Here is a 24,826-nt window from a genome sequence, read left to right as displayed (position 1 = left end):
AGAACTGCCCAGGTTGCTTGTTGGTTAAATAACCTGTGCCTTTGCCTTACAGAGTGGTCAGTGGATCTTAGATAGTTCTCCTGTAAATTCATTACTTTTCTAATCAGTAATAGCGCTAAACTGTCTCTCAGGCCGTGATGTAGATTGGCAAGATCCCCTCCTGCTGAAAACATGCTTGAAAAAACTTGAGTGAAAGGAAAGAAAGCTCAGCAAAAAATATTGCTCAAGAAGAAAATCCAAAGGAAAAAAATCATTAGGAAAGGCATTACATGCCTGGACACGTACTATGTGCAGAGACAAACCTGTATAATGCAGATTTTCGTGCTTTCGGAGATCAGATAGTTTCATACGGCAGTAGAAACTCTCTGCTGTTGTAAAACATGAACCCCATACTTTCTGGCATGCTTTCCATAGCCAGGATATAGTATAAATATCACTGATACGAATAGACAAAGTTGTGAATTTCATTTTCTCTTAGTTTCTCATTTCTCAAATCTTACATTCAGTTATCTGCATTTCTGCATTTCTGCAGCAATATGCAAATTTTTAAATAAAATATATTCATGAAAATCCAGGAGCATTTTTGTGCAGATTTTTCGAATGCACTCGTTTTTGTATGCACTTTTGACTAATCTACACATTTTTGTCGGTAATTTCCACTAATACAATGCATTTTTGTTTGGTTTTTCACTGATACATGCATTTTTAGAAACACCTCCCCTAATACTTTGAGGTTTGGGCTGAATTACTTTATGCTGTAGGATAGGGAGAGCTATTGAGATGGCCTGCACTTATGAAAAATGATGGATTCCTGAATTGGGGGGGGGATTTCTCAGCTGGCAAGGCTGCAACTCCTGCCAAGTCTCTTGTCACATTGTGGGATGGTGAGATTCATAGAATCATAGAATTGTAGAGTTGGAAGGGACCATGAGGGTCATCTAGTCCAACCTCTGAAATCCTGGAAACTTTTGTGTAAAGGCATCAACATGAGTGCCCACACTGTTGCTGTGAAGCATCATAGGTCAACTTGGTGCTCTAGTGACACCTGCCTGCGATGAAACAGGAGGATCAATGGCTAGAGCACAGGTGGTCTAAATCTTGGTCTGAACCTGACTGAACACATGTGAGGTCACATTCCCACACCTACATGGCTGCAAGGGGCTGTCTGGCACAGTTTTGTTGTCTGGCCAAGAAGACATTGCTCTGACACTCTTGGCAACTCTGACACCTGTCTTGTGCTTTCTAGGCACAGGTCAGAGAGGAAATCCCAGTTGCCGTTTGCTCTGATTCAGTGCTAAACTGCAGGAAAGCGTCGGGTCAAACAGAAGTGTGGCTAAGCCCTGAGCCTCGTCTAAAGGAATTAGAAGTTAGGGGACACTATTTCATCTTGTAGCAGTGAATTCCATACAATGATTCTATGTGGTGCGAAGAAGCTCTTGCTTCTGCCTGCCACGAATCTATTTAAGTATATAAGAAAAGCTCTGCTGGAATCATTCCAAAGGCCATCTAGTCCAGCACCCACGGTGGCCAACCAGATGTCCATGAGGAGCCTTCATGCAGGACTCCAAGTGTAATGGCACTATTGCAATACATTTCATTGTATGATGCCAAATTCTAGAATTATGAGAGGAGGTGAAAACTCCACATAAAGGCCTTCAACCTGTAGATCAAAGACCAACCCTTGCTTAAGCATACCACATGAAATCAACTTTTTAAATTACTTACTATGTATATGTATATGGTGGTAGGGCTACTGATGCAGCCCAGTTGTGAGTTCCAATCATAGCTGCCAAGTTATCCCTTTTTAAAAGGGATTTTCCCTTATGCTGAATAGGCTTCCTTGCGAGAAAAGGGAAAACTTGGCAGCTATGGTTCCAATCTATCACCAGAAGACCCCCAATTTACACAGGGTGTAAACTGAACATCTACATGAAGGCATATAGCACAGTACAGTCATACCTCGGGTTATGAACACTGTGGGTTGCACGTTTTTGGGTTGCGGACCACACCGAACCCGGAAGTACCAGAATGGGTTACTTCCGGGTTTTGGCACATGCGCAGAAGCGCAAAATGACATCACGTGCATGTGCAGAATCACATCACACGCGTGTGCAGACGCAGCACTTTAGGCTGTGAACGCTGCGGGTTGCGAATGTGTCTCTCGCACGGATCATGTTCGCAACCCGAGTTATGACTGTATAGGAATGCTGTCAACAAAGCCTTTATTATAAATTAAACTCTATTAGTTTTCACTACTTGTAAGGATTCTACCATCCTGAACAGGAAACCACATGGCCTGTCTTCAGGAATATTTGTGAGCTTGCTTGCCATAAGGTACCAAAAGACATCAGGAATAATTTAAGGCTGCACCACATATGACTCCTGTAGTCCTTATCACTTTTGTGCCACTATATTTGATCCATTGTGCTAAACATAGAAGCTTTTAAAGTTTACCTTGTTAAACTCCTCAGGCTAATTAGGTCAGAGGGCATGATTTTAGCAGCTGCAGAAAGCATGCAAATGGAGCAATAAATAAGGAAACCCATAATTAATGTCTTTTAAACAAATTGGCAAGAATTGCATAAATGTCAATCGGGGGTGATATGGAGAATGCATTTCTAGGAAGTGATTATTTTATTTAAAGAAGTGAGAGATGAGAACTAAATAATGACATTTCCTCTTAAGGACATTTATTTCCTGCACATCCACTTCATTAGGTGCTATGCGAATGTGAAGAAGCAGCGATCTCTTTAGCTCTGTAGCTGTCCAGTTCTGCAAAATTTAAAGCCCATTAATAACCATCACCTGTTTTGCAGGTGTAGTGAAAAAGAGATTTTGCCAGGTGCTGCTGAAAGGTGAACTTGAAGCTTGTGAAGGAGCACTTTTCATTTTAATTAATTCTGCACGCAAAGCTACCACCAATATTAATCTCCTTTGACCAACATGGTTAATTAATTATCCTAAGTGTTTGTAAACAGATTTTCTACATACTCCTTCTCCAACTGCTGCATGCTGACCTCTTTGATGATGTGTGGCTCTAATAGTGGAGACATAAAGAATATCAGAGATGCTGCCAACAGGGGCTTCCAACTAAAAACAGAGCATCCACTGGGTTGCATAAAACATAGCTTGACTGACTGAACAGGGTACTCAGGATGAGTCAGGCAATGAATAAAGTTACTTGGGGTGCTTCTTGTTATTCCTTTTGCACATATTAAGATAAACACAAATGGATTTTTTGCAAACTGAACCAGTCTGGTGAGTGATTTAGCACATGGCCAGTTGCCGTTGTACGTTCCAGTTCAGTCAGCTCATCTAGAGATTTCCAGTGGGTGATAACGATTGATTTAAACAGACTGAACAATTAGAAGACCAATTCAATGTGTGCAAGTGCATGAAATGAGTCAATCATATTTAAAAATGTTGTGGCAACCCGCTTTCTTTGCAAAGCCCCCAAAGTTCTAGATCCATGGGGATCCTATGCTGTATTACGCCAAGTCAGAACGTTGGTCCATGTAGTTCATTATTATCTGTACACCGAAATGAAGGGGCTCTCGAGGGTTTCAGACAGGGGACATTTCCAGCTGTATTTCACTAAACAGGAGGTTTACGGGTTTACAAGGGTGACTTCCAAGAACTGCACTGGGAGTTACCACTTAGAAGGTGAGCTGGTGCAGTGTGAAAGCCATGGCTGTAACATGGCTGTACTGCTAGCTCAAAATCTGCAGGGATTCCAGAATGTTTTCCTTTTGTTTGTACAACCTTTCAGAATCATCATGGTTATTTTAATTGGAAGCCTTAGCTTTTAATTACTTTGCCTTGAAAAATATGACTTTTAATTCTGTTAGTAATAGTGCCATCTTTGTAATACATTGCACCCTCCGAATTGCATATAATATTAAATGCTACTTTTGATATTTCCCCCCTTCCACAGTACCGCCCTCCTCAGATCTTTCCCCTGTTTTTATAAGAGTCAGTCATGCATGCTCATACCCATGCAAATGCATTATTCATCTCAAATACGAAAGGGGATCCTCTCTTCCGATCCAGTTCTCTGAGGAAGGAGTTTCTAACATGATTATCTGTAGCCTACATTTAACTTGTGAGTGGCATTTACCTGGTCCAACACACACATACAACTTTCCCTTTCCCTCTCCTCTGGGCAATTGATATGAGGCTAATTGGAATGGAATGATTTTTTCATATTTCATTACTCCTCTAATAGGCATGCAAACTGTCAGGTTGTAGAATCAGGGCCGTCTTAAGCATATCTGGTGCCGTGGCGCCATGGTGCGAAGATCCCTCCGGTGCTCCCCCCCCATTTCCCATCCTGGCTGTCTGGCGGGCGCAGCAGCGCGGCGTCCCCTGGCGCATTGCGCCACCCAGCCTTGCCTTAGGGCCGGCCCTGTGTAGAATGCTGTGTTTGCTGCAGTTGTGTCCTTGCTATGCTTTTCTCATCTAAAATAATGTGATGTCTTATATACACTAAAAAGAAAGGAAAGGAATGTCTCTCACACCAAGATCCTCAGTAGTGAGCCCTTCTCAGTTCCAGACACTTATTTCCAAGTAAGCATACATAGGATTGTAACCATGCAGTCAGAACCTCTTTGCTTAAAAATACTGTACTTATTTCCGGGTTCCTTCAGTTGATAGCTTGCTGTCGACAGGTGACTGGATGTTGCCTTAATCATCTAAACTCTGAGACCTCATTAAGACACAGAAATGCTCTTTAAATGTTCACTCAGCCAACTGGAGGTACTTGCCTGATGTTTTGAAGGGATTGTAGCCACACAAAGTTCCTCGTTTGTAGTGTGTCAGCTTGCACACACTGCCATATTTGCCTAAAGCCGCTAGCACAGACTCTGAGCGCCCTTTGTACTGCAGATTGGAGCATCCCCTGTCATGTGAACCATTTAACAGTTGCAGTTTTCCACTATATGTTTGCTTATTCTTGAACATATCCCATGTGGTTTTGTAGAACATCTACATGACCCAACTATTGGTCAGGGCTAAGGGAGTCTTACCAGCCCCACCACCTAAAACTGGGTGCTGTTATGAAAGAGACCAATAGGGGCTTCCTGTTGCCCCTGTGGTTAAATGTTTAGATGCACCTGACACCCATGTGGGATTCTGTAATGGAGGTTTGTGCACATGGAAGTCCATCAAAGTGGTTAAACTTTCCACCAGCAACTTAAAGTTTTAGCAGTGTTTTACTTAGTATCAACTCCATACATTGTACAGCACATTCCACACTGCACACATATGCCAAGATGAGTTTCTAGGCTTCTAAACAAACCCAAAATTCATAAAACTACCATGTATTTTAGTGCCTACTCAGGAAAATGTCAGACCCACCTACCATAGTTCTTGTAATACCTATGGATTTGACCTAAGTCCTTGGACTGTTCAAGTCCTCTGTCAACCTTTTGGGATCCTGAGTGAGCAGGTCAACTATGCCTGTGAATGACTTTTATTCCTTTCTTGAAATAACTTGTTTACTAAGCCCACATTGGATTCTCTCTCTCTTTTTAAAACCTTAATTTGATATTTTTATTTTTTAAAGGAGCAATAAATATTTAATGATCTGGGTGCTGTTAAATTCAGAATACCAAAAAATCCTTGATTATACTGACATAACCTTTGACATCCAAAGAGGCTCTAATAAGTGCCTTTGTTCAGTGATACTAAAACATCAGATGCAATAGTAGAAGAGGGTGAACTGACAGGCATGAGGAATTAAAGCCCACAAAGCAGGTAAAGAGTGAGCAACCAAAGTTCACTTTATTCTTCCACCCACACTGCTCCCGTATTCACCTTGCCTTGACCAAAACCCAGTGGGAGGAAGTTGAGGGAGTCACAGCCACAAAATATAGGGGAGTTTGTTCAGCCTGTGCCCTCTTGTCTCATATCTGCTAACCAAGGCAGTAATTAGTGTCAATGGTGATGGAAATAATGGGCACAAAGGCAGGACTTTTCATGTCTGAAAGCATCATTGATAGGTATTCTGGACTTGCTGTGGGGAATATTGCACCTCAAGGAGCATTAGTCCTAAATATGTCACCTTGTGAATGGATCAGTACCAATTTCAAAGAAATATTTTTTCTATGTCTAGTACTCAAATTAGAAAACACAGTAATGCCAAGTTCCCAGGAACTTACTTTGGGTATTAATGGAAGATGAAGGTTCATAATGTCATACATAGTAGCACAAAAATAAGCTTATTTAAGCTTCCTGTTAAAATATTGTCATATGTTGCAGAAAACTGAACAATATATTCTTCTTTATTTTATTTCCCTACATTTTTGTAGCAAAATCTTAAATGGGTGTTTATTAAAGGTATAATAGGTATAATAATAATATTTCAGCCAGGGAACTGGAAAACCTTTTTCTTTGCAATGTGGTGTTAGCTGTGGTAACATCCCATTCAAGTACTTCACATAGACGCAGGGGTTACATCAGCATTCAGCTTTGCTCCTGGATGTCCAGGGCGCAGTCCCACCATGAACCATGACCAGGAATCCTCTTAAAAGCTTCAAGCTAATCTGCAGCTGTTCCCATTTCTGGAGAAACTGGGCATGGCCATTTATCCATGTGTGCTAGTTGCTCTCAGGTTAGATTATTGTAATGCACACTACCTTTGAAGATGGTTGAGAAAGCAGCTCCCAGAGTTCTAAATGGAGTTTGCAAGTTAGATCATATTATTCTGATGTTCCACTGGTTACCAGTTTGTTTCTAAATTCAAGGTGCTGACTTTGACGTTTCAGGCCCTGAATGGTCTAAGACAAGGCACCCCCAAACTTCGGCCCTCCAGATGTTTTGGACTACAATTCCCATCTTCCCCAACCACTGGTCCTGTTAGCTAGGGATCATGGGAGTTGTAGGCCAAAACATCTGGAGGGCCGCAGTTTGGGGATGCCTGGTCTAAGACCAGGGAATCTCAATAATCACCTACTCCCATATGAACCTGATCAAAGCACTGAGATCTACTTCTGAGCGCTGCTCCAAGCCTTCTTGTTGTTGGACTTGGGCATAAGAGACAGAGCTCTTCTTGTGTGACACCTTCCTGAGGGTTATGCATGTGTGTTTGGCCCCATCGTTGCTTGTCTTTTGGGAAACAGGGCTTTTTGCTTCAGTGGGTTTTAATGGGATGCTGCTGCTGCTTCATTAAGACCGGCTTCATTTTTGGATCAGGGATTAGTGAGTAGTTTTAAAATTAATTAATCCAGACATTCAGTTTTCATGTATTTCTACAAAGTTCAGCTGACCATGTGGACTGTAATTTGGGGCGATGGTTTTTAGCAATGATCTCTTTCTGTTTTTCCATTGCTTCAGGTGGGATGGTGGAAGGACAAGCGTCTCAAGATGAAGTATTATGTGTGGCCACGTTCTGAGCTTTACCCTGACAGTGAGGAGCGTGCGGATGACCATCTTAGCATAGTGACCCTAGAAGAAGCACCGTTTGTCATTGTGGAAAATGTGGACCCCCTAAGTGGTACTTGTATGAGAAACACTGTCCCGTGCCAAAAAAGAAATGTGACAGAGTAAGTGCCAACAGGATCTTTCTCCACCTGGTTCCTCCTAGCATGTTTCTCTCCACAGCAGCAAAGCCAGCTGGAGTGTCTCAGGCTGGCTTTGTTGCCACTTGCCATTAACTCAACGTTCCAATCAGCTTGCCTCATTCAGCAAAACATTGAGCAGAGTTTTCAGCTAGGGATGTAACGGAGAATGAAAGAGGGAGTAGCTAAGGAAAGAAGTAGGGGATAACAGTAGGCAATTTTCAACAATTCTGAATTCTAGCACAGATCAAAATTGTCCAAATCACATTTTTGTTGGAAATTAGCACCTTTGTCTAAGAAAAGGAAGAAGATGAAAAAAGGAAAATGACAAGAATATATTTTCAAAATTTCTGCTTATAACATTCAGTTTCTGCTGAGAATGCCACACAAAGTTTGAATTCTGAACTAAACATGGTAATTCTGTGTTTTTCAAGGATCATATGGAATTTCTCAAGATTAAATCCACTTTCTGAGTGCAGCATGAGGGGGAAAATGGGTCACATGTTTTTGTTTTTAGTTTTAAAATATCATTTATCAGTTACACTTAATCATTTTTTGTTGTGGCTGTTTAGCAACAAGACGGATGAGGAGACTGCGTACACCAAGAAATGTTGCAAAGGGTTTTGTATTGATATTCTCAAGAAAATATCCAAGTTTGTCAAGTTCACCTATGACCTTTACTTGGTAACCAATGGTAAACATGGGAAGAAGATCAATGGAACATGGAATGGAATGATAGGCGAGGTAAGCCATGAAAGGTACCTGCTTTTACTTACAGGCTCACCAACAGACTGAATGAATTATTTCCCCCCTATGGCCAGGAGAGCCAGTGTGGTGTAGTGGTTAAGAGCGGTAGACTTGTAATCTGGGGAACCAGGTTCGTGTCTCCGCTCCTCCACATGCAACTGCTGGGTGACCTTGGGCTAGTCACACTTCTCTGAAGTCTCTCAGCCCCACCTACCTCACAGGGTGTCTGTTGTGGGGGAGGAGGGGGAAGGAGATTGTTAGCCGCTTTGAGACTCCTTCGGGTAGTGATGAAGCGGGATATCAAATCAAACTCTTCTACTTGTTCTTGGGGCAGAAATTGAGTCATGCTTTACAAATCTGTGTAGCAATTTGAATTTTGCTATTGGGAAACATTATCATCAAGCAAATTTGTGAAGTTATATTTACATGGTATATATATATTTATATATATATATATGCAAATGTACAGTAAGAAAAAATATTTTCTGGAACAAGCAGGAAACAAAGAGCAATAGAAATAATGTTGTTTTCTGCTGCTTGTGGTCCATTTACTGCCAGAGTATTTCTCAGCATGCGTTTGGAAGTTAGATGGAGGAGGTGATGCGAGGTATGACATGCAATAACACAAAGGGAAACACCAGTATATACACCTGTAAAGTTTAAAGGATTTTTGCCACCTTTCTCCAAGTCTCTAAATCTGTGGGCAACAGCTCAGTCACAGGGTCAACCCTTGACATCTGCAGGTAGCACTGGGAGACATTCCTGCCTGAAACCCTGGAGAGCTGCTGCCAGTCAGTGTAGACAGTGCTGAGCTAGATGGATCACTGGTCTAATTCAGCATAAAGCAGCCTCCTATGTTGTTCCTAAATGTACATCGTCTCTGATCCCAACACCCAAAGTATTTTGCAGGTATGTGTACATATGTGTGTACACAAATACTGAAACCCATCCCCAACCAATTGGTCGCCACACTTGTGGCGAGGGCTGTTGTTTTCCAGGGAAATGGAAAACAAAGATGGTCCTTCCCAGTAATTATTTCTTCCTTTCACTGATCTGACCTTCCATTCTGAATGTTTAAATATGATGTGAAATAATTCTTAGCTAGCCTGCCACTCTTTTTCACCTCTCTTATTGCACAATGTGCCACCTTCCTCCTACTTTCTTTTTCCTTTATTTTTCCCAGTTCCCATTTCCAAATGTGATGTCAACACCTTTTGCCCTTGCTTTCTCCCTTCCTGCCTCATATATATAAAACCTTATGAATGTGTGGCAGCCTGTCGCTGTTTTAACTTACCTGAAAGCATCCTTTATTCTTGAACAAGTTCCAGCTCCTGCATGCTAGACTGTAGTCTCTGCATTAACTATGGTATTTTTCTGTCTCCTTATCTCAGGTGGTTGACAAACGTGCCTATATGGCAGTGGGATCCCTCACCATAAATGCAGAACGCTCAGAAGTGGTAGACTTTTCTGTACCCTTCATTGAGACGGGCATTAGTGTAATGGTGTCGCGAAGCAATGGGACTGTCTCACCTTCTGCCTTTTTAGGTAAAGTTTTTTAAAAAATATATCTATATCTATATATTGAGGCAAAGTGCAGGGGGAAATATTTAAGAAAAACAACCAGAATGTTTGCTGTTCTTTTTCTAATTTAAAAAACAAACAGCACACATACACTGCTTGTAAGAAACTTTATACACTCTGAAGTTCAATCCTGAACTAGATTTCAGAACCAGGTTCTAGATGTGAAAATGAGAATACTAACAACAACTTCAGAAATATTGGTCCCAGGTTCCAGAACTAGAAGTTTAATTATGTTCAAATACATTTCTTCAGCTTTCCCCTGATCTTTGCTTCCCAAAGCATGGAGTTGACCTATGACAATCATTTGGCATCCCAGCAGTATGACATGCAGACATTCAGAATAAGCTTTTCCTACCACTTTGCCTTATATCCAAAGAAGTGAAGGCAGAGTCTCTTTCTTGTTTTCTTTTTTGAAGTTAATAATAATAATTTATTTGTACCCCGCCCATCCGGCTGGGTTTCCCCAGCCACTCTGGGCGGCTTCCACCAAAGTTAAAATACATTAAAATGTCACACATTAAAAACTTCCCTAAACAGGGCTGCCTTCAGATGTTTTCTAAATGTCAGGTAGTTGTTTATCTCTTTAACATCTGGTGGGAGGGCATTCCACAGGGCGGGTGCCACTACCGAGAACGCCCTCTGCCTGGTTCCCTGTAGCTTTGCTTCTCGCAGTGAGGGAACCACCAGAAGGCCCTTGGCGCTGGACCTCAGTGTCTGGGCAGAATGATGGGGGTGGAGATGCTCCTTCAGGTATACTGGGCCAAGGCCATTTAGGGCTTCAAAGGTCAGCACCAACACTTTGAATTGCGCTCGGAAATGTACTGGGAGCCAATGTAGGTCTTTCAGGACCGGTGTTATATGGTCTTGGCGGCCGCTCCCAGTCACCAGTCTAGCTGTCGCATTCTGGATTAGTTCTAGTTTCCGGGTCACCTTCAAAGGTAGCCCCACATAGAGCGCATTGCTGTAGTCCAAGCAGGAGATAACTAGAGCATGCATCACTCTGGTGAGACAGTCCGCTTATAAGCCTTTTTTGTGTGTACAAAGCCCTCAAAACACCATAAAACTTAAAAATCAAATGAAATCACAATAGCAGCAGAGAAAACAAAAAAGCCAGATATAAATTCCTAGCAGGCTAGGGCATTTCCATTCTGAGGATTTACATCAATATGACACTCTGTGCCAATCTACAGAAAGGGAAAGGACTAAGCTGGCTTTCTGGGGCAGAGAGTTCCAGAGCCTGGGTTAAACCTGGCTGAGAGTCAAAGCAGAGTGAATAACAAAGTGCTGCAATTGCATATTACCACCTCTCCTCCTACTAACCTACCCAGTGCCTGCAAGAAGGGCCTGAGGCCCTTCTTCGTGTGAGGTCTGGAGGGTGGCAATACAAGAACTGGCCTTTTCTGCAGTAGTTTCTTCCTTGTGGAATGCTCTCTCCAGGGAAGCTCACCTGGCACCTTCATTATGTACCATAAAGTGCTGGCAAAAACTCACTCCTGTGTAAGGTCTGTACCTGAAAGCAACTGCCATTTAGAATAACACTAACTGTAAAGAAACAGTAACCAAATCAGTTCTGGGTGGAATTTAATGATGGGATATTCCAATCTTTCCACCCTCATAAGCATTTCTGCTTGCCAGATGGAACAATACCAGCTCTCCTCCTTAGGGGGGAGAGTGAGGAGACGAGGGGAAAAGGCCCTTTTCATAAGTAGATGTCCTTGCACTTGGCTTCCATTGATGGGCCTGACTTGTATTTTGGGGTAGGATGGAAAGGTACCTACAAATTTTCTGTCTTTTTCTCTTTAGAGCCATTCAGTGCTGATGTATGGGTGATGATGTTTGTAATGCTGCTTATAATCTCTGCGGTGGCTGTCTTTGTCTTTGAGTACTTCAGCCCTGTGGGATACAACCGGTGTCTGGCTGATGGCAGAGGTAAGGAGACATATCTCTCAACATGCAACGATTATGGTCTTGCTTGTTTAGCTTGGCTTCATTTTACCCTCCTCCTGCATATATGTCAACCATTTACAGATTTTGTATTTTCTCTGGGTAAACAAGGAAAGAAGTTGTATCAATAGGTTCACAAACAGCAGAAAATTTAAATGGCTCTCTTTGGATGATTGGGCATTTGCATGGCTCACAATACAGAGCCACTAATTTCCAGCTGACCTGAAATTATCTGCCTGACCCTATGTGTGCTTGCTCATAATTTCTCCAAAGTAAACATGCTACCTTGTTAAACTGAAATATATATTCCCTTGGACAACTGTTCACATTTGAATTGGTACCCAGCAAATGTGCAAATTTTTGCAAATTTTGTCATGCATATGAATTTTAACGTAATAAATTTGCAACCCTTGACTGCTTTTCCTACTTTGGTTCTGCTTGCCTTGGCTGTATAACTGGAAATTTACATGACGACAATGATGATGATGATATTACAAAGCTATGTAATGTTACATTCATCTATCTCTCATTACACTAATTGCATTAATGGAATTATTTCCTTTCAGAGATTCACCCAAAGTGCCTAATGGAGAACCTCTGCACATTAACCCCTTGCAAATTAATTCACATCTAGATTGTGTGACAGGGATAAGGAAGTTACAGTAATCTGGGGTGCTTGACGCAGCAGAAACGACAAACCATCTCCACTGTCATACTCTACTGCCTCCATAAATTTGAGACATATTAACCATTAATTTCATATCCTCAGGTGGGTGGGGGATGTAGATGGAGTAGATGCGGGGGACAGGGAGCAAAAGGTGCGAAGCTGTCTGATTAGAGAGTTGATTTATGAGTGAAGGGCAAAGGCAGAATACAGAAAATAAATGAAAGCACTTGGATGCTGGTAAGATATTCCCTTGGCTTCGTTGAGCTGTGAAATGGCCCCCTATGTAAGACCTTCTGGTTCACCCACAGGCTGAAAATATGAAGATGCTTGAACTGAGATATTTGTGTGAAAATCTTTTTACCCGCTTCTCAAATTTGCCCTGAACGTATCTATGCCACCAAGTTTCTGAGCCCTGAAGAAAAGAGATTTTGAAATGGAAATTTAGTCAGAGCTTTATGTATAGTCATGCCAAAGGGAGCTGTTGTCCACAAGCTGTGGACAGCATACATGGACCAATGCACATATCTAAGGAGATGTATGCAGAGTTGTGAATATTCATGAAGATGCTCATGCTGAAATTCCTGTATACACACCATGCACATATTTTTAGTACAGGTAGCAGAACAGATGTGAATGGTGAATAGCTTGAATGAATTATTTGGATTCTATATGTGAAATGATGACATACATTGTTATGAGAAACACGCATTGCACAAGGCCAATATGGATATGTTCATGTGTGTGTTTTCTGGATACCAAATGCTACACAGAGTTCACTGTGTGTTTGCAGCTGTTTGCGTAGTCCACATGATATTAGCCCATGCAACTCAATGGGACTTACTTCTATGTAGTCATTGAGGATGGTAGTCATATCTTAACTCTTAAGGTATCCTGAAAAGGTACTCTTGCTTTATAAATCTGTGGTGATTCTGGAAGAAGAAGGAACAAATATAGACCATGCAAAACTGAAAATATGCAATCTTCAACAATGTTTCTTTGCAATTATGCAGTAGAGCTAGTTTAAAGTTTTATTTTATTTATCCATTTTCCCTTTAAAAGTTTCCTTTAAAAGTTCCTTACTCGCTTCCTCAAATTTTAAAAATGCAAATGATAAACATCAATACAGAGATAAATTAATTTGCATGCAAAAATAAATGTTGATGAAATGCTTCACTGTTAAGTATTCAAAAAGCCAAAAAAAATGCAAAATGAATGTTTCTCATAATAACTTATCTCATCTGCATTGCATATGTAGGAGCCAGATTTGCCATCAGATACATTCATTCAATTCTTATTGAAAGTCAGCTGGAGTTGTGGCACATAAGCCTGCATTAATAAGCATAACTAATAGACTCTGTGAACTTGGTTTGAGTTAGTTCCATTAAAATGCAGATGGGAAAAGAGCAGCTGTGTGAAGGAACTTTCTTGGCCTTGTACTTCATTGCATGGATGTTTCTAGTTCTTTAGATCACAGTGACCTTGTAGGACTTAAAGAACTTTTTAAAACCTGTGCTCACGCTTACTTAACAGAACGACAATAGCTATGATACCAAATGCCACAATTTGTTATAGAGCTAGAGGCATCATGAAATTTCTGTTCTACTCATGGGAGTGCTCCTGAATGTCTGAAACTCGTGATGTGAAAAAGATTTATGTGTGCCTCTGTTTGCAAGTCATACATAAGTATGCCAAGACTCAGAGAGCAGCCCTGCATACTCTCATCTTTTGGGGAGGCACGTGTATCCATTCCTCCCTGTTGCAGTTTAGGTTGCAGGAGTGGCTTGCGGAATTAGTTGCTTCAGTGACTCTATTTACGATAACGTTTGGATAAACAAAAATGCATGCATGTATTGTTAAGGCAGATTACATTTTGTTATACCTCACCCTTCATCTGAGGTACTCAAAATGACCTTTCAGCCTCACAGCAACCAGAAGATGATGACTAGGTGAGTTGCCCAAGGTCACCCACTGAGCTGAGCAGCCAAGGGTAGATTTGTTTCCTGGTTTCCCACAGAACATTAGGGTCCTTTTACTCATTTATTTTGTGGGATCCAGGCATATTTATTTAAGACATTTTTCTGCTGCAGGGCTGTCACATTTCCCCTGCGTTCCACCTACAGCATTCTGTGGATGGGAAATGCAAATTGTTATCCTTTGTTACCATAAATAATGTGCAGAATGTGGCCGCTGGAATTCCATTGTACTGACCTAAATGTCAGTGTCACAACAAATAGAGATTAGCAATACACCCCACCCTCACTCATTTACTATGTTAACACAATTTTCTATACTTTTTAAAGTTCAGCTTTTAGAGTTGTGCTTTTGCTCATGTAGCCCTTAAAAGACACATCTTTGATGTGCTTTCCCTTTCTAGGGTTGGAGAGCACACCCTTTTTGTTTTGTTTTGTTTTGAGTAGTAAATAGGAGTTCCCTCACCCAGAACACTAGTCAGGCTCTCCCCAAACACGACTGCTTTCTTCAATTACATGAGGGACTGGAAAGCCTATTGGCTGATAACTGATTGGCTCTGCCATGAAACCTAAAGCTTACCACTGACGCATCATACTGCCAAACCATGCTTTGATAACTGGGAACATCCAACAAGGTTGTGCCATCTCCCAACTTCCTCCAGCTGCATAATTTTTCCTTTCTTTCTCTTCAGATTTAACACTGCAATTCTATGGACACTTACCTGGGAGTAGGTCCTGTTGGGGCTTAGTTCTGAGCAGACATGGTTAGAATTCTGCTGTAAATTAGTTGATATTAACCAGGAAGAACAGAGAAAGAGAGGAAGAAAAGTGTGCAAATTTATGGAATTCTTCCAATTTACCAACCTATGTTTGGGCAATCAGACAAAGTGATATGTAAGAGAAAAGGGTCAGGATTTTGTACTAACTACTTGGAATGTCGGACTTTGCCAGTCTGATCACTATTTCTGCTTATGTTTTTGGTCGTTTCAGAGCCTGGTGGTCCTTCTTTCACCATTGGTAAAGCTATCTGGTTATTGTGGGGCCTGGTATTCAACAACTCTGTGCCAGTGCAGAATCCCAAGGGAACCACAAGCAAGATCATGGTGTCTGTGTGGGCCTTCTTTGCTGTCATCTTTCTGGCCAGTTACACTGCCAATTTGGCTGCCTTCATGATCCAAGAGGAGTATGTAGACCAGGTGTCTGGGCTGAGCGACAAAAAGGTAATCCATTTGCAACCTCAGAGGGTTGCTTCCTTGTCATGAAATCCTTTTGCTTCTTCTCTGATTTTAATTCAGTGCGTCCTGAGCTTGTTTAGCAATAATGCAGCCATAATTTGATGTTAGCAATAAATAACATGATAATTCAAAAAATAAGAAAACTTTTTAATTCTGTTTTTGTGTGTGTGCTTTTTTAATTGATTTGTGAATATCTAAACCCAAGTTTCTCAAAGTATAAAGTGAGCATCCCTATGTGTTGGCATCCTATAACTGTATGAGCAGTTGCCAGGAGAACTGAAAAGACCTCCCTGACAAACCCAGATTTTGTAAATATCTTGACTGGGCAAAGAAACAGAATGTGCCTGCTCTCTTCTTAGCAACTGTGAACTAATAAACTAGTGCTCTGCCTCCCATTCCTTCTGCTACCCTTTAATCTACTTGAACTCTGCTTGGGGCAAGTATGACAAATACAACATTTTGTCTTTGGCTGATTTTGTTCTCCTGCTTTCCAGTTTCTATAGGCATTTCTCGCAAGCTGAGAAGTGCTGCACAGCAATGCTCTGAGAGGTTATTATTATCTTCCCTGTAAAGAGGAGGAACAGACACTGATATGCTTAAGTCCATGGCAGCAATAGGATTTACACGCGCACGCACGCACACACCCCATACACAATAGCCCACTCCTATGCATAGTTATATGGAAAGCCCGCTATATTCAATTGGCTTTACTGCCAAATAAGTGTGCACAGGATTGCAGCAATAGGTTATATATTTTAGCATGAAGCTTCAGAAAATGGAAGAATATCAGCTAAATAGCTATATTTGGAAGTACTTAGGCTGGAGAGAAAAAATACCCTCATTAAAGTTAATGTAGTTACTATGTAGTTGATAATTTGGGGCTGTGCTGTTATTGGTGAATGAGGGATCATAGCTGCCAAGTATCCCGTTTTCCCCGGGAAACCCCCATTTTTCTTACCGTTTCCCGCAGGTGTCCCGAATGGCAAAATACCCCGTATTCCCCCGGATTACGGAGCTCCTGCCAGCAGCCATGTTCTTCTGGTGCTGCGCCGGCACTGGAAGGTACTTCTATGCACTTCCGGACATGCGTAGAAGTGACTTCCGATGCTGCTGTGCCCATTTCCAAAATGTCCGCAGCGTCAGAACTCGCTTCTATGCACTTCCGGACATGTGTAGAAGTGACTTCTGGTGCTGCGGACATTTTTTAAATGGGCACAGCAGCATAGGAAGTCGCTTCTATACATGTCTGGAAGTGTGTAGAAGCGACTTCCGGTGCCGCGGCGCTGCTGATCCTGGATTTTTCAATCCGGAACTTGGCACCTATGTGAGGGATGGGGATGCAACCCTGAAAGGAAATCTTCCCTCGCCCATTTTCTTAATTTTTTTTTCTTCCTTGCTCTCATTTCCTGATTTATTTATTTTTTGCAATTGTGTGAATTATAGATGCAGATGTTTTATGGTAGGCTGGGCTGTGCATTAGATAGAGGTCACTGGCTTGTAGTCACAGAGGTGGACTCCTTGTGCTTATGGTTCATAGCTATTGATGAATATAGTGTTGTAAGCTCTAGTTTATCAGTGCATTGGTTTATTTTTTAGCAACAATAATAATATTTATTAGTTCAATATTATCTTATCATACTTTGTTAAAACCAGGCTTGTCTGATATGCTGCAAGAGTGACACTGCAGTCTCCTAGATTAGATGTCCTCAAGACAGTTGTCCATAATATTTGTGACCTTCTCAGTGCCTTTTTTATTATTCATTCTGTCCCATTTTGACCTCACAAACCATCAAAGATGATGAGTCTTCAGTGGTTGCTGATGGATGAATTAGCATATATAAGAAACACAGCATTATTGTTGGTTGATTCAAATCCTGGGGGGAAAGGCCTTTCTTCCTATGTCCCTCCCCCTCCCTTTTGAGATATTAAATGCAATTTGTACCAAACCATGGACTATTCTTTACCTTAAGGTGTATTCTGGATTTCAGGTTCTTTGATGGCTGGCCAAACTTCATGTAATGTAAGGGTTCTGTGGCTCAAATTCCTGTTGTCTTTTCTCATTACAAAAAGATCTGCCTGATTTGGAAGAGGGAGTTTAACAATTTTTTTATTTATGTGTTGCATCCACACTTCTTAGCTCCCCATCATTTCAGAAAGTCCTTCCCTGGGCAGCCAAAGAAGAGGAGGTGAAATGGTCTCAGCACTTTCCCCCACCCCCAACACCAGAGGTGTAGCAACTATCACTCCTCTCCTCTCATTTTGTCCCACAGCAGCCGCCCAGGCAAATCCTTCCAGAAAGTAAGGGAGGAGTTAGTATCAGCCAATGGGAGTTGGAAGTCGGTGGGTTCTTCCAACTCCAGCAAATGCTCCATGCTGCAAAGCTTGAAGATAGATTATAGTTGTCCCTCTGCTTGCATCAGGATGGCAACCCACAGCTTTGAAGGCTGCCTGCAAATTACACTTTGTAACTTTATTTCTAGAAGGGCTGAAGACATACTGTTTTAAAAAAAACAAACTCAGTGTTTGGGGCGTCTGCTGCCATGAGCCCTGGTGCAATTGCTGCAATTGTACCATTATAAATCCATCCCTGTTAGGACTGCATGGATTCCTATTGCCTGGGGTCCAAACAAGTCACAGCTCTGACCTCACTTATTGGCTAAAACCATTGAGAGGCAGGAACAGCCAGTCTGGCATTTGAAAGAAATTATTCAGAAAGGTTACCTGCATGTTATGATTGATAAATTTCTTATTAGAAGGGCTAGAAATGTCTTCTTTTTTAATGAAAGCGGTAGTTGGAGCATTCTTTGGCTCTGCCCTTCTTTGGAATTGGGATGTAGACCGATCTTCTCCAATGCTCTGGCCATTGCTGAGTTTTCCAAACTTGCTGGGTGTAGCACCTTAACAGCATCATCTTTTAAAATTTTAAATAGTTCAGCTGGAATATCATCACTTCCACTGGCCTTGTTATTAGCAGTGCTTTCTAAGGCCCATTTGACTTCACTCTCCAAGATGTGTGGCTCAAGGTCAGCAACCACACTACCTGGGGTGTACAAGACCTCCATATCTTTCTGGTATAATTCCTCTGTGTATTATTGCCACCTCTTCTTGATGTCTTCTGCTTCTGTTAGGTCCTTGCCACTTTTGTCCTTTATTATCGTAATCTTTGTACGAAATGTTCCTTTCATATCTCCAATTTTCTTGAACAGATCTCTGGTTTTCCCCATTCTATTGTTTTCCTCTATTTCTTTGCATTGCTCATTTAAGAGACCCTCTTGTCTCTCCTTGCTATTTTTTGGAAATCTGCATTCAGTTTCCTGTATCTTTCCCTATCTCCCTTGCATTTTGCTTGCCTCCTCTCCTCCGTTATTTGTAAGGCCTCGTAGGACAACCATTTTGCTTTCTTGCATTTCCTTTTCCTTGGGATGGTTTTCGTTGCTGCCTCCTGTATAATGTTACGAGCCTCCATCCATAGTTCTTCAGGCACTCTGTCCACCAGATCTAAATCCTTAACCCTGTTCCTCCCTTCCACTGTGTATTCATAAGGGATTTGATTTAGATTGTATCTTACTGGCCCAGTGTTTTTTCCTACTTTCTTCAGTTTAAGCTGGAATTTTGCTATAAGAAGCTGATGATCTGAGTTACAGTCAGGTCCAGGTCTTGTTTTTGCTGACTGTATAGAGCTTCTCCATCTTTGGCTGCAGAGAATATAATCAATCTGATTTCGATGCTGCCCATTTGGTGATATCCATGTGTAGAGTCGTCTCTTGTGTTGTTGGAAAAGAGTGTTTGTGATGACCAGCTTGCTCTCTTGACAGAACTCTATTAGCCCTTACCCTGCTTCATTTTGAACTCCGAGGCCAAATGGAGGCCATTAGCTCTGTTGCTTTTGAAACAATTAAACAAATTATAGGGGGTAGGTTAATCAGAAGCTTTTGCCTGTGATAGTGAATAGTGATGGGGCAGTATGCCTCTGAATAGCCAATGGTTATTGAGAACGAAAAAGGCAGTGTTGGTCTCACCTTCACATCTTGCTTATGCTGAAACAGAATGTAGAATTAGTTGGGATTTTCTGTGAGCCTAGCAGGTATCTTCCTATGTTCTGATGCCATAGCTAAACCCAGTTTCATCATTCTTATGGCTCATTTTTATTGAACCTATTTTCTTTCTCTAACAGATCCCCCCAAACCAATTCCCATGTAGACATGCCCCCTTCAGATAATTGTTCCCCTAAATATTCATTTCCCAGTTCCTTATTCTTTAAGATCAAAGGAACGGGCCAAAGGTTAAAGGACAAATTGGTGATACCGTAACAGGCAGGTGTTGTTCATATCTCTGAATGTATACATTCATAGAGGATGCTGAACTTATTTGAAATACTGTAAATGGGTTATTTTTCACAATAGAAATAGGACTGCAGTTTATTTCTATGATTCTATGCTTTTTGGTACAGTTGATTTGTCCATGTTACTGGTTTTTAGTGTTATTCTTTTCAACATTTTAATCTTAAAATCCAAGGCACATAAATCTTATTATTCGGCTAGGCCCTTGGATATGAAACATAATCTAGCAAAACACATCCTTACCTTTAAACACTTGAACAGCCTAGTTTAAAAATCAGTAGGATTTTACTTAAAGATAAGTACACCCTCATTGTTATAGACTGGGATCCTAAGCATACTTTCTGTGAAACTAAGCTCCTTTCAAATCAATTAGGCCTGCTTTTGAGTAAATATATTCAGGATTGAGGTGCCAGGCAGCACTTTCCAGTTCTTAAGCTATAGAACACTTGTTACAGGAAGAGACCTCACCTAGCACATGGGTGGGGAACCTGCGACTCTTCAGAGGGTTCTGCCATCATCACTCACCATTAACCATGTTAGATGGGACTGGGGGGGGGGGGTTAGAGTCTAACAACATCTGGAGAGCAACAGGTTTCCTACCCCTGATCTGAATTCTTCATAGAATACTTATCACATTAGCTGGATGCTTCAATTTTACACACTGTTTAAGGGCTGCTGTTACCGTTAGGAAGTAGGAAGAATAGAAGTGATGTATGAGGTCTGTGGACAAAGAGTTGCAAATCAAGATGGTACCACTGAGTTTTCAGATTTGGCCTTTTTAAGTTGCTTGTGCCCTTCGATAGAAGCTTCTTTGTTGGAAGAAAATAGACTGGTTAGTTTTAAAGTTATGAATGTTTAAATACACCAACGTTTGATATATTTTTTGTCTTTCCTCCCCCCCCCTTAAATCTCAGCTCAAAGTGGAACGGCTTAAAAAACTGGTATGACTGTGATGTGCTTTAGCTTTGACTCATTCCTCATAGGATCCTCTCTCTTCCTCAACGCTGCAGGGATTAATGGTGGTAAAAACTCGTAATGGGACTCTTCAGCATTAATGGGAGTAGAAATGTGTTTTTTCTCAGTACCTTAAGCAGATAAAGCCTAAAGACACGCAGAGAATAGGCATGCTGACTTTTGGGCTTGGATTTCACTCATGCTGGAAGAGGGGCATGTGTGAAAATCTCCCAATAGGCTTCACTTGAGGCAAGATGGAAAGAAATAATCAGCACATGATTTAAAAGATTACAGTTTCAAGGTGCGGCTAACAGTAATTCTGTGCTGTCTTTTCCTCTTATCTCGCTGCAATATTACATGATGGGTTTTGGACATTATATTTCTGCTCTTGTTCCCTTTGATGCTTCCCATAAGAAAATAGGAAAATGTGAGGCGCCATTATCCTGAGTCAGACTATTGGTCCATTTAGCTCAGTATTGTTTATGTTGACTAGTTGTGGCTCTCCAGGGTCTTAGCTACGGGATTTTCTGCCTGGAGATGCCAGGGATTGTGCTCAACCACTGAGTTAAATAAGAAGAGCCCTTCTAGGTCAGACCAAGAGTCCACCTAGTCCAGCAAGCTTCTAGGAAGCCTGTGTAACTAGAACTGTCAACATGCATTATTTTCTTTTGCTCATACCTGATATTCAGAGACACACTGTCTCTGTCTCTGAGCCTGGAGAGTCCATTTAACTATCGTAGTTAACAGCTGTTGATAGACCTGTCTTCCATGCTTTTGTTTAACCCCCTTCCCTAAGGGCCAGATTAAACGAGACATTGGTGGTCCAAAATCAGGTGTCCTGTCTCTTTTAAAAGCAGCCAGTCATGTGCAAATTTGATCAGGACCACGGCCAGGGAGCAGAGATGTTAATTATTTTCTACCATGTTGTTTGTCCATTTAAAATCCCCTCACATCTGCTACTTTCTCTGCTGGGCTAACATACAGGTGTCAATGCATTGAGACTCTGACACTCTGTGTAGCTGGCTCTGTGCATAGAAATTCACTGGAGAATCATTGTAACATATATTTTTGCTCAGGAACTTCACAACTTTATTTCCCAGTATCTCTGATGCTGATGTGGTTTCTCCTCAATACTTTGTTACTAGAGCTCACTCATGCTCAGTATTTTATCCCTAGTATTTTAATCCATTGGAGATGCAGCAAATTGGTCATTTATATTAATTGGATCAGTTGGAAACAGCAAAAGAAGAAATGTGTGACTGACTGCTATGCTTATCCTCTTTTCACATTGGTGCATAGTGCAAAGAGGGGCTTCCCATGTTTCCTCCACAGAGAGATTTACGTGCTTCAGATATTGGTAGCATTTGGGAAAATGCTGTATATTTCTGGTGTGCATATTTGTGCTGAGAAGACTGGTGGCCAAATTTAGCATTAACATTTTGCATCCATATTTTATCTCCTGACATTATTCCCATAAATGCATCTGTATAAAAAAAACCTCTTGCCAGAATTTATCACCAACAGAAAATTTATTGAATGGCAGACGCCCTTTGAATTATTACAATGAAGTTACATAACTCAAAATGAACTTTTCAATTCAGCATACAACTTGTAGAATTGGGGTGCTGCTTCAGATGTAACAATGAGGGCTTATGTGATCCCTTATCTCTGCCAGCTTGGAGAAGTTTGGAGTTTGGATGCTTTAGTTGAGCTTCCTGCTTTGCATTGAGTTAGACTAGATGATCCTCAGGATCCCTTCAAACTCTACATTTCTATGATTCTATAAGTCTTCAATTTTTATGCAGTGAAGGGATGGTGTAGCCTAGCAACAAGGTCAATGTAGAGCCTATGTAGTAACTTGGTTTCAAGAAGCTGCTCTGATCAGAGATTCAATACAATCAGAGAAGAGGTTGTGTAGCTCTGAATTACTAAACAGTCTAGTTAACGCAGATATTGCATAAATTTGGATTCTGCATGGGGGTTCAGTCAAGTTACTGAACCTACTATGTGCACTTTACTGCAGGTGACTAAATGTGATGGAAGATTTCTTTGCTAATTAGATCCCTGCTATGATTTTAGCCATTTTAGAAGAACAACCTTCTTTAAACTTGCTATTTTTAGCTTCCTTTTATGTTCTTTTAATCTCAGAGTTCCTTGCTAATTATTTCTTTTCTTATTCCCAACTCAGTGATATCACTGACTACAATTTACAGTGACAACTATTAACATCTTGGTGCCACGCACAATTCATATTTGAGAACACCAATGCACCAACATTACTCAGGAAGCACTTTGGTTATATGTTTCACCATTTACAGGGAAGAAATGAAGGTCTCCGAGTTTGCTTTGAGTTCCTGGCTTTGATTCCTCACTTAGGATCTGGTAAAGGTATATCTGAGGGAAATAGTGACAATAGTTGATGTGTATATTTAAAGCACATGGCTTCCCTCAAAGACTCTTGGAAACTGTAGTTTTGTGGGTGCGGGGAATGATAGCTCTGTGAGAGGTAAACTATAGTTCCCCGGGAAGCCTTGCACTTTAGATGTGCTTTAAATGTATGGTGTGGAGATGCCCTAAGAAAACTCAGCCAGCTTGGGACTCAAGAGGTCTCAAATCAGGATTCTGCCTAACATTGGCTTCTTGAGGAAATCTGCTGGAAAAGTTCTTAGAATACACCTCTGCATGGGATTTCTTCCAGGGATCAGATTTAGACAGTCACCCACATATATCTTGATTAGGAATTGTGTGGCACTCGGGCAGTTTCAATTTCCAATTTGGATATTGCACTCCATTGATGTGGGCAATTATTCAAAATCTACCTGACCAATTTTTACTTTTAATTGTGGGGAAATGGTGTGTGTGTGTGTGTGTGTGTGTGTGTGTGTGTGTGTGAGAGAGAGAGAGAGAGAGAGAGAGAGAGAGAGAGAGAGAGAGAGAGAGAGAATATGAATGTGGGTTATGTATGAGGGTATGGCCCTGCCCACTGCTGACACATGGACTCTGGATGGTTGGCAGTGAGGGAGTGTGGACCTTGGAGTCAGAAAGCTTCCTCCCTCCTGAATCATAGAATCAGAGAACAGGAAGGGACTTCAAAGGTAATCCAGTCTAGCATCCTTGATAGGTGACAATGGAGGTCCAGGCATCACCATCATCATGCCACTTTTCATTCATGCCTGGACCTCTGAACAGAGGAGAGGTGCATAGAGCTTTCCTCTGTGACTGAACATGGTGGTGACATGCTGCAGGTGCCCTTCCACTTCTTGATTGGGGGCAGGGGGGGGGGAAGAGACATGCCTAAATAATTTTGTGGTCCTGCTACTTTTTCTGCTCTTTTAGATGTGGTAGCCATTTTTTGTTGTGCCGCACCCCATGGCAGCCTTTTTGGGACACACCCACGGAACGTCCTCAAAATTCCAGATATGGCCACTGCCCCCCCAAATTTGGCACCCTATGCAGTTATCCATAGGTAAAGGGTAAAGGGACCCCTGACCATTAGGTCCAGTCGTGACCGACTCTGGGGTTGCGCGCTCATCTCGCATTATTGGCCGAGGGAGCCGGCGTATAGCTTCCAGGTCATGTGGCCAGCATGACAAAGCCGCTTCTGGCAAACCAGAGCAGCACATGGAAACGCCGTTTACCTTCCCGCTGTAGCGGTTCCTATTTATCTACTTGCATTTTGACGTGCTTTCGAACTGCTAGGTTGGCAGGAGCAGGGACCGAGCAACGGGAGCTCACCCCGTCACAGGGATTCGAACCGCCAACCTTCTGAAAAGCAAGCCCTAGGCTCAGTGGTTTAACCACAGCGCCACCTGGGTCCCTGCAGTTATCCATA

The 24,826-nt window shown here is 41.7% G+C and overlaps 1 protein-coding gene across 1 annotated transcript in view; it reads left to right on the top strand.

The window, feature by feature from the left end:
- LOC118091045 (glutamate receptor ionotropic, NMDA 2B) overlaps window positions 1-24,826 on the top strand; it is a 99,954-nt gene that overhangs the window by 54,713 nt on the left and 20,415 nt on the right. The window contains exons 2-6 of the mRNA XM_060279433.1: window positions 7,333-7,541; window positions 8,129-8,300; window positions 9,695-9,848; window positions 11,688-11,813; window positions 15,456-15,685. Of these exons, the coding sequence (XP_060135416.1) occupies window positions 7,333-7,541; window positions 8,129-8,300; window positions 9,695-9,848; window positions 11,688-11,813; window positions 15,456-15,685 (891 nt within the window). The remainder of the gene's footprint in view (window positions 1-7,332; window positions 7,542-8,128; window positions 8,301-9,694; window positions 9,849-11,687; window positions 11,814-15,455; window positions 15,686-24,826) is intronic.

Source organism: Zootoca vivipara, chromosome 10 (genome assembly GCF_963506605.1).
Source record: "Zootoca vivipara chromosome 10, rZooViv1.1, whole genome shotgun sequence".
Classification (NCBI taxonomy): Eukaryota; Metazoa; Chordata; class Lepidosauria; order Squamata; family Lacertidae; genus Zootoca; species Zootoca vivipara.
This window is presented reverse-complemented; position numbering and strand designations above follow the sequence as displayed.